General features: G+C 27.6%; 2 protein-coding genes across 2 annotated transcripts; both read left to right on the top strand.

Annotated features, from left to right (window-relative positions):
* Positions 1 to 1,298: 1,298 nt before the first annotated feature.
* On the top strand, positions 1,299 to 3,582 carry LOC114190087 (peroxidase A2-like). Its single transcript, XM_028078850.1, has 4 exons — positions 1,299 to 1,563; positions 2,166 to 2,360; positions 2,632 to 2,797; positions 3,002 to 3,582. The coding sequence occupies exons 1-4, from the start codon at positions 1,342 to 1,344 to the stop codon at positions 3,418 to 3,420; spliced, it is 1,002 nt and encodes a 333-aa protein (XP_027934651.1). The 5' UTR covers positions 1,299 to 1,341; the 3' UTR covers positions 3,421 to 3,582.
* A 4,821-nt stretch (positions 3,583 to 8,403) lies between these two features.
* Positions 8,404 to 10,822, top strand: LOC114190569 (peroxidase A2-like). Its single transcript, XM_028079510.1, has 4 exons — positions 8,404 to 8,676; positions 9,004 to 9,198; positions 9,309 to 9,474; positions 10,086 to 10,822. Exons 1-4 carry the CDS (start codon positions 8,458 to 8,460, stop codon positions 10,502 to 10,504), a joined length of 999 nt encoding a protein of 332 aa, XP_027935311.1. The 5' UTR covers positions 8,404 to 8,457; the 3' UTR covers positions 10,505 to 10,822.
* Positions 10,823 to 16,251: the final 5,429 nt, after the last annotated feature.

Below are 16,251 nucleotides of genomic sequence, written 5' to 3'. Positions count from 1 at the left end.
GTGTTTTTACTCTCTTTCTTAATCTGTAAGCATTTGTTTAAAGAATAAGTTTGTGAATCACACTGTCAGATTAATTTATGTGGACACTTTAAATTGTAAGCATTTTTTAATTGGCAAAAAGATTTGGTTGCTAATTAATGTGTTCAAAATGAAAAATAGTTTAGGGATATATACATTGAGGTTTTGAGTTTGACTTTTATAAAATACCAGTCACGAAGTAGAATTTTTGTCTTTTTGATAAGTTTAACAAATTTTATTGGACTTCATATTAGTGTTTGATTTTAAATTGATTTCGCAATACCGCAAAACCTAAGACTAAAGAACATGTATATAGAGTTTAGTATTTGTCATTTAGAATTAGTAATATGCTATTCATATTATAAGTGAAGAAGATAAAATAAAAAAATAATAATTTGTTCACTTCAAAATCCAGAGAAGTTTTATTTTCTAATTTTTATAAATTTTGAGATGTATATTTTAATTTGTAAAGAAAGCTTGTTCATTTTTTCTTTTTAATTAGAAGTTCCTTTAGATTAATTTATTTGCATAATAGGGTTATCATATAGATTATGTTGATTCTTGGATGGGAATCAATCAAAAGAGAAATATTTTGAGGATTATTTTCTCAATGACTTGTCTGAGAAATGTGTTTTCTCTCAATTATAAGTTCTTTTGTTGTTTGAATTTTATATATTCTGTATTAATATAGAGTTTTATAAGTTCTATATTTTAAAAAGAAAATTCTCATCTCCTATACTTCAGGCATCCTTAATAAATCATTTTTTTATTTATATATTAGTTATTATTGATAAAAAAATAGTTTGATTTTATTTTTGACTGTAGAATGGGATAACTTAATTGTCTAATTTAATTATATTTATTTTTACCTATAAAAAAAATGAAGCACGCTGGTTCTTATTTTACTTTTTTACCATTCACGTTAACTAAATTAACCAACTTATAACACATCGATTCGAACACAAAAATCCTCTTCTGCATGTTTCCTTGCATGCAATATCCAAAGTCATAGACTCCTAAATAAATATTTTTATTTTTGTAGGCAATACCTTATATGAGTATATATGACCTAGTATTACAAGTTGGTTAAGTGTCAATGATTAAGGTTTAGGTTTTCTACCCCAGGTCCCCACTACCTACACAAATTTTGATTAATGTTAAAACTATGTCTGGTTGACACTTCCAAGTAATAACCATACAAAACTTTATCTTAAAGAAAACTATAAAGTAATGAACGCATAACGCGCTTTCGTTTTCTATATAAACACTAACACATCACCTATTTATCAATCAACCAAAGGGAAAGAAGATCTATACATAACCATGTTTTCTACTAATAATACTTATTATTCCCTTCTGGCCACCATTTTCGTAGTGCTAACATTTGTTTTCCCTTCAGAAGGGCAATTGAGTGCAACCTTCTATTCCAACACATGCTCCAATGTTTCAACCATTGTGAGGAATTCTGTGCAGCAGGCTTTGACATCTGATTCACGTATTGCTGCAAGCCTCACTCGTCTCCACTTTCATGATTGCTTTGTCGATGTAAGCTTCCATTCTCCATTTCCTTTTCCTTCCACAACAACCTTCATTTTATCTTTTCTGTGGTGTCATGACCGGGTTTGTTGTAAACGTCGACAAAATTAGAACAAACTGAACTTATCTGCGATGTTTAAAAAATTCAGTTTGTTCGTGATTTTGTCGACATTTACAACATAGTTAAGATTTTACGAGTATAAATTTTTTATTGATTTTTTTGGTGTTGTCTTCTGTTAAACATTAAAAATATACTGTACTGATATTTTAAATATCTTTTTAATATATTTTAAAATGTTTAAATTAATGATGTTTAAAAAATTCAGTTTGTTCGTGATTTTGTCGACATTTACAACATAGTTAAGGTTTTACGAGTATAAATTTTTTATTGATTTTTTTGGTGTTGTCTTCTGTTGAACATTAAAAATATACTGTACTGATATTTTAAATATCTTTTTAATATATTTTAAAATGTTTAAATTAATGATAATGAATGTATTATGAAAATACAATAGATAAACAGCACAGAAAATATCAGCTGAGAATCCAAATTTAGGTTTTACCGACGAGAGATTTACAACTGATAAGTGTTATCTGTTTTCTGTGATTAGGGGTGTGACGGGTCCATTTTGCTGGATGTTGGTGGCAACATCACACAAAGTGAGAAAACTGCAGCTCCCAACGCCAATTCCATTCGGGGATTTGATGTGGTTGACAGCATCAAGAGCTCCGTGGAAAGTTCATGTCCTGGTGTTGTATCTTGTGCTGATATTCTTGCCCTTGCTGCAGAATCTTCTGTGTCCCTGGTAACTTCATAGTTCTATAACTATAAAACTTTATATGTTAACGAAATCTTCTAAAACCTTTATACTGCATAAGAACATTTTTGAAGTCCCTGAAAAGAATTAATTTAAAAGAACAATGTCACTACTTTGTCGTAACATAGTTTATCATGTTTTCTACTTTCTTTGACTTCTTCTTCGCAGAAGCATAAGCATATGCAGCCACGTAGATAAAAGAAAAAAAAACATAATTTTTCTTGTGGCAGTTACATTAATAAAGTGTAAAATTGTGCAGTCTGGAGGTCCTTCGTGGAGTGTATTACTTGGAAGAAGAGACAGTGTAACTGCAAACCAAGCTGGTGCCAACACTTCCATTCCATCTCCATTTGAGAGCCTAGCCAACATCACATCCAAATTTTCTGCTGTTGGCTTAGACACAACAGATCTTGTTGCATTATCTGGTATAACTACAATGTATCTATCTGTGTCACTGTAGATGAATTATTACGTAGAAATATATGATCGTGACTATTACTTTTTTCATACAATAGAAAACGTGGTAAAAGAATGATTGCACATTTAGATGTTTATAATAATATATAATAATTTTGAAGTGCATGCATGGAAATGTTACAAAATGATTGATTGGTGGACTTTTGCATCAGGTGCGCACACTTTTGGACGTGCACAGTGCCAATTTTTCTCCCAGAGGTTATTCAACTTCAGTGGCACAGGAAGTCCTGATCCAACCCTGAACTCAACCTATTTGGCGACTCTACAGCAAAACTGTCCCCAAAATGGGAGTGGATCTACATTGAACAACCTTGATCCTTCAACCCCTGACACTTTTGACAACACCTATTTCACCAATCTTCTCATCAACCAAGGTCTTCTCCAAACAGACCAAGAACTCTTCTCCACCAATGGCTCTTCCACAATCTCCATTGTTAACAACTTTGCCAATAACCAATCGGCTTTCTTCCAAGCTTTTGCTCAATCAATGATCAACATGGGTAACATCAGTCCTTTGACAGGTACTCAAGGAGAAATCAGAACCGATTGCAAGAAAGTCAATGGAAGTTGAAGAAAGAGAGAATAACACAAAATCTACCAATACTTGTTGGATTTTGATGCACCATGTAATTTTTTGTTTTGTATCTCGGTATGAGTGTGTCTAAGAAATGTCAAGAAATTGATATACATCACGTTTTTTCGTATATATTTATATAATTGAGATCTTTTTCAAGAGAGGAATTATAAATGCAAATGTAGTTAGGGTACATCAACCCATTTACTAGCAAAATAAAGACAGAAATAATTTAAAGAAACCACATATTACAAAAGATAATGATGGTATTCCATCTAAAATATCTCAACAAAAAGTAACTTTTTTTTATCCAAAATAATCGAAAAAAATAAACTATCTTCAGTAAGCCATCAAAATCTTGAAGTTGATAAATGGAAAAACTATCTAGACTCATGTTGTTTTGTGGAAATACCTACTTCAATCAAAACAGCACACTAATAATTCTTTGAAATTGAGATAAATATGGACGGAGATCGGAACATTATCTTTGTCCAGTCTCTTCCTCTCTATTCCTCCGCTTATTTTTTTTTTTAAGAAAATGATTTTTTATTATTAGATTTTGAATCTCTTATAATTTTAGGTAGCATATTTTAAATGATTTTTTATTTTTTATTTTCACATTCTTAATATTTCAAAATCACTTAAAAAATATATATTATATTACAAGAGAAAGTTGTTGTTAAATTTAATAGTGAAAATATCGTTGTCTATCTTTATCTTTTTATGTTCTTGCATGCTAAATGATATATTTGCATCTGCATCTATTTGTGTGAGTTTGACCAAGACCATTACACATCAAAATTAAAAAAGCAACAACAAATTTTTTTTTTGTTATGCATTTTATATAAAAAAAGCAAAGCAAAGCAAACCCTTCACAACAAAGATAATTCCATATGGCTTCTACCTAAGCGATTGACAAGAAAAAAAATGACGCAACCCTTCACTTTTTACGCTTATAATGCAACAAGGACATATCTAGCTCTTCTGAAATTTTGGTTAGGTCGAGAGAATCTTTCTTGTGTTTAAGAGAAAGAAAAGGACGTTTTCTAAGATGCCAAGTTGAATGAATAGTATTAATTGGTGGAGTCCATAATCCATATTAAAATAGGGGCAATAAGATAATAGATTTGACTAAAGGAAACAATGTGTCGGTGAGCAAAATATGATTGCCAATGCTGTTACTATCTCACTTAATTATTTTCTAAGCATGTCATTTCAAAGAAATAAATTCTGGGCACGTAGGTATAGTGCTCATAAAAAGTGAGTCTGCAATTCACTTCTTCAAAATTTCTAATGCAGGATTAGTCTTCATCGGTGTCACTTATAATCACAGCATCTGGATAATTCGTAGAGATTTTAAATTGTAACACTTTCCGATTGAGACTTCCAAAATAGGACCAGACTCGTGAAACCACAATTTTGCATGACTTTTGAGAACTAAGTCCAAATTAGGTCAAACAAAAATGCCTTAAATGTGAGCAAGTTGTAACCAATCACACCAAATATCCAAATTCAATTTGAGTTTTCAAAATGAAGCACAAACCTTTAAAAATTCAAATTTGTTGGATGTTAAATCCTCATCGAGCATGACCGGTCGATTTATAAAAAGCCTAGATATAAATTGCGGCCAAATATTGAAGTCTATGTTAGAAATTTAAGGTAGATTGAAATTTTACATCGGATAAAAATAAATAAAATGATATATAAGTAAAAAAATTATAATACTCGTTATCTTAAAATTTTAAATTAAAAATAATATTCTAACTTTTTATATAATTTTTTTTCTATGAATATTTGTATATCTATCTCCCTTTATATAAAAACCTCATCGTTCAAGTCTAAACATTTTATCTAGTGAATTCATGTAGGTTGGTCAACCAAACACATTTCTCATTTTGGAAGAGATGAAATTACTTCAGTTTAAACAGAAATTATGATTAAATTGAGACAAAATAACAAATATAGGAATCAAATCGAGATTTTTAACATAAACAATTGACACGTGGACGAATTATAACTTGACACGTGACGGTGTTTTCAAAAAATAAAATATAAAATAAATTAAAAAAAATTACAAACTGACACGTGGCAAAACCCTATTTTGACACGTGTCGGCTGTTTCTTTAAGAAAAAAAAGTAAAAAAAATTAAAAAAAATTTTAAAAAAATTTTAAAAAATCAAAAAAATCACGAGTTGACACATGATACACAGTTAATGTCGTCAATGATGTCCTAATGGAAAGAACCAAATTAAAACAAATTTTTAAAAGATAGGACCCAATTGAGATAATTTAGAACTTAAGGACCCAATTGAGATTTTGTAAGGAAGACGAAGATGTTCCATGTGATTAAACCTTCTATATAAGTTAACATGTGTCATAATTTTGGTATTGAACTTACTCTTTTTTTTCTTGATTATAAGTTATTGTTGATATAATATTGGTGATGTAATATGTTTTTAACACTTAATTTTGAAGAAAGATATGACAATTAATCTTCGAAATTAAACCTAATATATTAAATTTTTAAGAATAGTTTTTATTATATTGATTTATTTTGTTATTAAAAATTAAATCATGAAATAGTTTATAGAGCGTATACTTTTAAGATACTAAGGAGATATCAGCCAAATAATTCTTAGAATTAGGTTTTGGTTAAAATTAAAATTAGTTACTGCATTAAAATTCAGCATAATATTTTTTTTTTACTAACAAAAATATTTATGATATGGATCTTAATGTTAGAATATTTATTACAGATATGATGAGTTCCTATTTAATGAATACTTTTAGTCTTAATTGATAAGAAATTATTTTAAAATAATATTAAAGTCGTGTTATGAGAATACTTAAAGAAAAATATTTTAAATGAAGTTATGAATAATAAATTGAGTATTTTTAACCTCTTAATGTTATAATTTACTAACACAGAAATAATCAATTACGTCACCTAATTATGTCTAATAGGAGAGAAATATCCATCTGAAAATGTGGTGAAATTTTAAAAAATAAGTTCAATCGAATTTTGTCACACTTTTTATCACTCTATTTAAAACCCATAATTTAAATTCAACACTACGGATACCGATGTAAAGTACTTGTTTCACATTGATCAATAGTCTGATATAATTCTTTTTTAAATATTATATACTGGTTTTCCTCTTCATTCTTATTGTATGAAAACATATCGAAAGATCCTACGAGTTAGGGTTTGTTCTATAATGATTATATATGTTTGTCATTAATGTTGTATCGGTAAACAATTTTCATTCTTTTTACTTTTATGGCCTTGAAAATCAAAATAGAATCTTGGTTTTCACTTTCGTTTATTTCTACTATCAATAAAAATATTTACAATAAAATAAGTATTTTTAAATTTGTTTTAGTTTATGGTGTTGTGTATCAAATGAAAGTTTTTTTTATGAAATTGAAAAAAGTTAGTAAATAAAATAGTCAAAATTAGGATAGAGGTCACTTAAAGACAAGATTGAGTTATATGAAATTAATGGTATTCAATAGTTTAAATGTATTGAATATTTGATCCTCGACAACTCAATTTTCTTTTTATGTAATCCAACCTTTAACATCTTTATGCTCACTAACTTTTTTTCAACTTTATTAAAATTATTCATTTGATATGCAAAACTCTAAACTGAAACAAATTTATATACTCATTTGATTGTAGTTTGTTTTATTGATAACAAACTATTTTACACCAAACCTAATAGAATCTGACATAAAATTGCACTTTTACATCGGACATATTACCGACCAATGTAAATTTACGTCTTGTATTTTTCAAACAACGTAAATTTACATATTATGTTGTACTATAAAAGGTCCAAAATAATTGCATTACCGTGTTGATGATTTTTTTCTTCGTGCATTATTTATAATACAAACACATATTGAATTAAAAATTTACAATTGATTGAAAATAACTAATTGCAGAAACGATTCACTTATTTATCTTTCTGAAAATTATAATCAAACATAGGTAGATCTACTAAATAAAATATAACTTCTACCAAAATTTGTCAACACACAAAACATATAAAATTGATCATTAGGAACCAGCCATATGACAATAATTGGCATTGATTAATATCAAGTTTAAAAACTTTCGTGGTTAACACTTACCAAAAAAGTATCAAATCTATTAAACTATTTTCATGCCATTAAGTTAAAATCATATATATATATATATATATATATATATATATATATATATATATATATATATATATATATATATATATATATATATATATATATATATATATATATATATATATATATATATAAATAACTAATAAAACCCTTTAAATGTATTTTAACTGATAAAATATGTGTTTATTTTATTTATATTTTGACAAATTTATCCAAATAAAGTCATATTATTAAACTTGTCATTAAATAATTTATCTTAATAAGCGAAATAAACACATGTCCTTATCACATAATAGGATGATTGATTAAGAAACATGCAGAGATTTTCTCTTTTTATACCATCCACACTAGTTAATTAACGTAGCTTGTCCATGGCAATAGTAAAACAAAATCAACTTTTGTCATGACTCACGGCATGCAAAATAGTACAAATTCGTAACTTTGATTAATGCATATATAACTTAATTAGTACTTCATGTTAGTTAAGTTTCAATGATTGTGGCTTTAATTTTCTCCTTTCGTTGTCCCCAAGTGAACCCACTACACATTCAAAATTCACAACATCTTAAACTATGACTAGTTGACAATTCTAACTAATATGCCAAGGACAACTTCATCTTAAAGAAAACAAGCATTGATCTTTAATTACCTTCTTAAAACTCTCTATAATAATTTTTTATTCAATAATTTAATTTAAGATTTTATTATTAAAATCAGTTGAAGAGTTTTTCCAAAAAAAATTATTATAAAGTGAAAAAGACCATGCATGACGCGTTTTTCTGTTCTATATATAGACACAAATCACCTACATTATCGATCACAAAACCAACCAATATTTGGGAATCAATACACCAAATTATCCAACCATGTTTTCTACTAACAATACTTATTATTCACTTCTGGCCACTATTTTGTTAGTGCTAACATTTGTTCTTTCAGAAGGGCAATTGAGTGCAACCTTCTATTCCACCACATGTTCCAATGTTTCAACCATTGTGAGGAATTCTGTGCAGCAGGCTTTGACATCTGATTCACGTATTGCTGCAAGCCTCATTCGTCTTCACTTTCATGATTGCTTTGTCGATGTAAACTTCCATTCTCAATTTCTTTTTCCCTCAACAACAACCTTGTCCTGTCATTAAAGTATTTGTTGTAAATGTTGTGACTACATAGACTTCAGGAAATCCAGTTTTTTTTCGTGTTTGTTAGCATTTACAACATGTTAGGTTGGAAGTCCAACGTCGACTAGAGATAAGGTCAATTCATAATATATTAGTGAGGTGCAAACCTCACCTTACAAGACGGTTTTGTGGGGTTGAGTTAGGCTTAAAGTCCACTTCTAACATTATAAGGTTTTTGTGTATTAAAGATTGATGACCGATAAGTGTTATCTGTTATCTGTGATTAATTAGGGGTGTGATGGGTCCATTTTGCTGGATGTTGGAGGTAACATCACACAAAGTGAAAAAGATGCACTTCCCAACGCCAATTCCGTTCGGGGGTATGATGTGGTTGACAGCATCAAGAGCTCCGTCGAAAGTTCATGCCCTGGTGTTGTATCTTGTGCTGATATTCTTGCACTTGCTGCAGAATCTTCTGTGTCCCTGGTAATGTAGAATCATTGATATATAAAACCCTCAAAGTTATCGAGACATCATTTTTATATGTGTATCTCTTTACTCATATGATTAGTTTAATGAAGTGTAAATTTTTGCAGTCACAAGGTCCTTCATGGACTGTGTTACTTGGAAGAAGAGATAGTTTAACGGCAAACCAAGCTAGTGCCAATACCTCTCTTCCATCTCCATTTGAAACCCTAGCCAACATCACATCCAAATTCTCTGCTGTTGGCTTAGACACAAATGATCTTGTTGCATTATCTGGTAATCTCAGTATCTTTCTTTGCATATGATTTATTTTTTCTTCATACAAGAAAATATTTTATAGAATTTTACAAAAAAAAAAAATTGTGAAAAATTAAACTATTATAAAATTTAATAAAAAAAATCAGCTAAAAAATTCCACAAGGTGATTATCTGATTAATTAACTTGTTATACTCCCTTTTATGACAATTTTTATACCATAAAAAAATGGTTTGACAGATATTTAAAAATTAATATTTCTTTACCATTTAATCAAGTATTATCTTTTTCAATCAAATTAATATATTCGTCGAAAATAGTGAGACAGTTTCCGTAAAATTATTTCGTAATATTTTTTCATAAATTAAAAAAAAATAGCTTGTCACATGAAGAACAGTGCAAGCATATATAATAATACCATCGGGTTGTGAGATACACATGAATAATAGTTACCAATTAATTATTCCTTTAAAAGAATTTGTCTCGTTATGTAAATTTAAAAAAATAATAATAATAAAAATTTCATCTTAAAAGTATAATTTCTATATATTATTTTCCAAATTAACAAAATTAACATAACCATAATTTATGTTTTATAAAGTGTTTGACTGAAATTGAAGTTGACTATTAGGTGCACACAGCTTTGGTCGTTCCCAGTGTCAATTTTTCTCCCAGAGATTGTTCAACTTCAATGGCACAGGAAACCCTGACCCAAACCTGAACTCAACCTATTTGACGACTCTGCAACAAAATTGTCCCCAGAATGGGAATGGTGCTACATTGAACGACCTTGATCCTTCAACCCCTGATACTTTTGACAACAACTATTTCACCAATCTTCTGATTCACAAAGGTCTTCTTCAAACAGACCAAGAACTCTTCTCTACTGATGGTGCTTCCACAATCTCCATTGTTAATAACTTTGCCAACAACCAATCTGCTTTCTTTGAAGCCTTTGCTCAGTCCATGATCAACATGGGCAACATCAGCCCTTTGACTGGAACCCAAGGTCAGATCAGAATTGACTGCAAGAAAGTTAATGGAAGTTAAACACACCATTAACAACACTATCTGCAACAACTTGTATATTCTGCATTTCTGTGTAATTGGTATAGTGTTTAATGTCTCAATTTGTGTACACAAAATGTGGTTTCTTCTTTCTGGGTGGGACTGCAAAATGTTTGATAAATTATTAAGTTGTACCATTCTCTTGTTTCCTTGAGATGTTATTAAGTTTCAAAGTACGCCGGAATAAATAAATATTTCCTGTGTATTTTGGTGTTTTTCTTGTATTACACCAGTAATGGTGTGTTTGCTTTGATGGGCATAAATCCCAAATCATGTGATTTTTGTTTGTGTTGTTTCACAGTTTGGATGTGAATATTTTAAAAAAAGGATCTGAACTAAGGAGCATTGACGTGTCTTAAATTTTATAAAGAATAAAGAATATGTGTCATAAGTGGCTTAAGCACCGTATCTCGTATCAAGGTAAGGAACAATTTACAATTTTCAACACTTCTCATTGTTAACTTTAATATGCCACAAAATATTGTATGGCAAAGAATGTGGTTAATAATTATAGGTGAAATTTGAAAACAAAGGAATAAATAATTTTCAAGCAAAATAAAGTAGATCATATCGAGATATTTGATCTTACATAGATAGATGTATGGGTATGGATGAAACACAAAATCTTATATGTAAAATTCTTATATAGTGATTGGTGTCTCTCTCCTTATACTTGTTTAAAATATCTTTGATATGGTCAGTGGCAGATTTTAAGAAAAATTGTTGGGAGAGTCAAAATAATACATAAAAAATTCATATATTTAAATATTGTCACTAATAAAATAAAAATAAATACATAATTTAGTATAACAATAACTAAAAAAGAAATCACACATATCTAAAAAATTGTCAAAAAAAATTTAATAATAATCAAACCTCACTTAAATTCCTGTTATAAAAAACACAAAGTACAAATTATTTTTCTATTTTCATAAAATAAAAAATTAATATACAAGAGACTGATTAAATAAATGATTAAACTAATATTTTACTATCAAGTGAGACAAAAGAGAATTACCTTCTTCTTTATTTCTTCAAGAATGGAAGAAAATCGCTAAAAGATGAGAGTAAAAATAATAGATTTTTTTCTCTTCAAAAACAAAAGAAGATAGGTGAGAACAATTTGTGAGAAACTCAAGACTTATAATGGAACTACATTAAAATTTGGTTATAAAAAAAACAGTATAATATTTTTTCTTCTATATTCATAAAACATAAAATAAAAAATTAATATTTCACTATCATTAAATAAATTATTAAACTAATATTTCACTATCAATTGAGACCAAAGAATTACCTTTTTTTTCCCTCGAGTATGGAAGAGAACAGAGGAGAAATAAGAGCAAAAATGATAGATCTTTTTCTCTTCAAAAACAAAAGAAAACAACTAAGAATGAGATATGAGAACAATTTGTGAGAAACTCAAGACATATAATGGAATCACAATTAAGAATCGATTATAAAAAAACACACAATACAATATTTTTTCTTCTATATTCATGAAATAAATAATTAATATAAATGAGGATCATTAAATAAATTATTAAACTAATATTTCACTATCAATTGAGACTAAAGAATTATCTTCTTCTTTTCTCCCATGAGACTGGGAGAGGACAGAGGAGAAATAAGAGCAAAAATAATAGATCTTTTTCTCTTCAAAAATAAGAAAAAACATATGAGAATGGAATATGAGAACAATTTTTGAGAAACTCAAAGCATAATAAATAAAAAATAAAAAAATCTTTTGATAAATCTTTTTATTCTTTATTTTTTCTTATTTTTAATTTTTAATTTTATTATTTATTAACATTAATTATTATGTTTATAAAAGAAATAAAATATTTGATTTAATTATAATATATTTTTTAATATTTATAATATAAAAAAATTAAAATATATATATAATATAAAAAAAATTAAAACTTTTGGGGGGAGTCCTCCCTGTCCTAACAGTGCTCCGCCACTGGATATGGTAATTGTTGTATGTTTAAGTGTGTCAGACAAACAAATTCAGGATCTTTAGAGGAAGGGACCAAGTAAAACTAAAGCTTCAATATCATTTGATGTTTGAATTTCATAAGAAGGTTTACATGAAGTGACCTTCTCTTCCTACGAGACAAGGGACATATTGAAATATTGATTAAAAGATGTGAGAAGTCTGATTTTGAATATAATGCAAATTATATTGCTATTTGAAAACAAGTGTGAATAGTTTTATGGTGTGTTCATACATTATCCCTTTGATGTGTGGATCATATAGTAGCATTCGGAGTTTTCTATTGTTTTTTGCCTTTGTGATGTTGTTGATTGTGTTCATTAGGCTTGTGTGGGTTTTTCTGTTTTGATGAGGCTATGAAGTCAAGCTTTTGCTTCTATATGTACATGTTGTACATCTTTTGTATACGAGTTAGAACACTCCCAAAGTGTTCTCTTTAATTATATTTATTCTTTTGCTGATCAAACAAAAAAAGAATAAAGGCAAACAAAAACAAGTTAAGAAGTGAATTTTTAAGTTTAACTGAATCCTATAAAATTAATTTATAAGGTGAAGTTTGCATTCATTTATATGCTCTAAATTAACCTTATCTCTAGTTGATGTGAGAATTTTAACACATACCTCTCACGTCGGAGGTATATCCATCTCGAATGTGGTACTAGATATTAATGGGTTGTTCGATAAAGGGTGACACGATAAGCCCAACAAACAAAAAATCTCGTTAGGATAGACTCAAATTCATGACTCTAATACCATGTTAAGAATTGAACTTTAAAACTAACTCAATTAGCTTATAAGTTGAGGTTTATATGCACTTACATATACTCTAAATTAATCTCATCTATGATTGATGTAGAACTTCCGATAAAATAATTATAAGTACCTAAATCTTATTTAATTATTTTCTTGTAGTCATAGTTATTGCTTAGACCCTAAATTTGACATCAGTTGTTCGACTTTTTTGTATTTAGGGGTTCTTTTAAATTCAAATTTGTAAAAATGGGTCTGTTGAATTTTTTTTTGCAAAATAGGGTCAAGTCGTCGGGGTGAAGGACGACATTAAAGGTGAAGTCGTCCTCCACCGTGCCGGTTTCTTTTTTTTTTTCCAAACAGCGAAGCCGTGCTCTCAGAAGCCGGTTTCCATTTACTTTAAAAGTGAAGTCGTCATTGGGCCTGATGACTTCACTTTTTGTTTTTTGTTTTTTTTTACATTCAGCTTTATATATATGTATTTTTAATTATATATTATTTAGTTTTTTTTTTAAATATTTATTTACAGTAGAGAAACAAAGTGACATCCTCCTTTGCAATTTTTCTGCTAGTTTCTTCCGATTTGGTCAAAACGTTCTCTACTTCTTCGTTTGATTTTACAAATTTAGTATTTTATTAAATGATACTTGATAGTTAGTAGACTAACTAAACCACAAATAAAATAAACCTAAACAAATTAAATATTCAAATATAATTATCAAAGGATTTTTTAATATTTTTTAATTTGTATTATTTTATCTTTTTAATTTTGTATTAAGATTTAACGACTAAGTATTTTAGAATTTTTTAAAACTATTTTTTATATTTTTACTGTAGACAAATATTTAAAAAATAAATAAATAATATATATTTAAAAAATATACATAAAGCTAAACGTAAAAAAATAAAAAAATAAAAAAAAAAAACCAAAAAGTGAAGTCTCCATGACCAAGGACGACTTCACTTTTAAAGTAAATGAATACCGGCTTCTCAGAGCACGGCATGATGGAGGACGACTTCACTTGTAATGTCGTCTTCCACCGCGACGACTTGACCCTATTTTGCAAAATAAAAAATTCAACGGACCTACTTTTACAAATTTGAATTTAAAAGAACCCCTAAATAAAAAAAATCTCGGTTGTTCTTTTAAACCCTAAATTTCACATATATTCTCATATTAACCCTCAATTTGACAAATTTATGTAGTATTAATCACAAAATTTGAAGAAATTTATAAAATTAGCGTCTAATTTGACATTTCTTTACATTAATCAAGCAGTCACTTGAAGTTACCACTGAAAAATTCTCCTTTACATCTTTTATATAAAGGTTTTTATATCGATTAAAAAGTTAACTGTTATGAAAAAATACTTTTACATGGGATTTCTCACCAATTTTAAAAGATTACTTTATAAATTATAAGTTTGCACATTCAAATGTTTCAGTTATATACGTGCATTTCAATGCTTTTGAAAAATCAAAATAACTTGTTGAATTTTAAATAATTATTACATAACTTGTTTATAAAGATGTATTAAACTAAATGTTAATCAAACAAATGACTGTGAATACTTTCTCTTATGTTTGTCACGTCATCACTCACCTCGATTATAAGTTAAACATAATAAAATTTGTAGTATTCAAAGTTGTTTTTCTATGAGCAAAAGATAAGGGATTTGCTTGATTACAATGATTGACTTTTAGTTACTATAAATCATTTAATAAATTAAGAAGGGACCAAAATTCATGTTGTGCGTAATAGATCAATCATAGAAAATCATACCATATTTCCTTAAATTATTTTGCATGTTTCATGGTAAATTTGGGATAAGAGTGTGTTTGACAATACAAATAAAATAACAACTAATTATTAACATAAAATTATTTGATGAAATGTTAAAAGTAATTTATTTTAAGAACTTTTAACATATAATTTACAAGTAATTTTCATTAATTTATAAATTATAACAATTTATTTATTTTTCTCTATTATTTTCTTTTTTTAATATATTTGCTTATCATTTTCATTTTCTTTTACCTATTATTACAATTTGAAGTAATGATACTTCATTACATGATTATATATGAAAAATACAAACAATGAAAAATGTAAAAACAAAGACTCTTAAATTACACACAATGTAACAATAACTTAAATTAATAACTAAAAAAGTTAATTTATAAAATTAAAAATTAAATTTGACATTAATACTTATTAAATAAACTAATTTAGATAAGATGACCCGTCAATATAAAAAAAAAAAGCATATATAAATTTTAAAAATAAATAGAGATATATCAATAATAATAAGAATTTAATAATATTTTTTAAAATTTAAAATCATATATTACACATTAACATACCTGTAAAAAAACTATATATATATATATATATATATATATATATATATATAATAAAAATTATATAATTATGGTCTTTTTTATTATCTTACATTTACCAATTCATTATAGTCTTCCTAAACATAAGTTAATAAGCTTTACTTTATCCATTAGAAATAACTTATTAGTTAACTTTCTCAAACCTAAATTTTTGTTTTTAAACTATAAAATTTCTTATTTAGAATAATTTTATGAAAGTAAGAGACTCAAGATGTCAATTCATCTCTAGGCTGAACAAATCATTCCAACCATTTTTCAACTGATTAGTGACAAGATGAACTAAACAAAATGGAAATTAATTTAGTCAATCTTGTGATAATGATAGAAGTTTTACGTAAGAATTAGTATATATCTCCTAATTGACCTAGCTTTACTTGAATTTAAAGTGTTAAGAAAATTGTGAATCTCATGTCTCTTTATTATATATACCATTTTTAGGTTACGGAAGTTTAAAATGCTGAATATTCAGAATGACCTTCTTTGGGTCATCAAAACATTATTTACATAAAATGTTTCACAAAAGTCATTTTGTGCATGTATATATAAGCACTTGTTTAGTAGCAAATCGTGAAGGAAAACA

The sequence above is a fragment of the Vigna unguiculata genome, chromosome 7 (genome assembly GCF_004118075.2).
Source record: "Vigna unguiculata cultivar IT97K-499-35 chromosome 7, ASM411807v1, whole genome shotgun sequence".
Taxonomy (NCBI): domain Eukaryota; kingdom Viridiplantae; phylum Streptophyta; class Magnoliopsida; order Fabales; family Fabaceae; genus Vigna; species Vigna unguiculata.
This window is presented reverse-complemented; position numbering and strand designations above follow the sequence as displayed.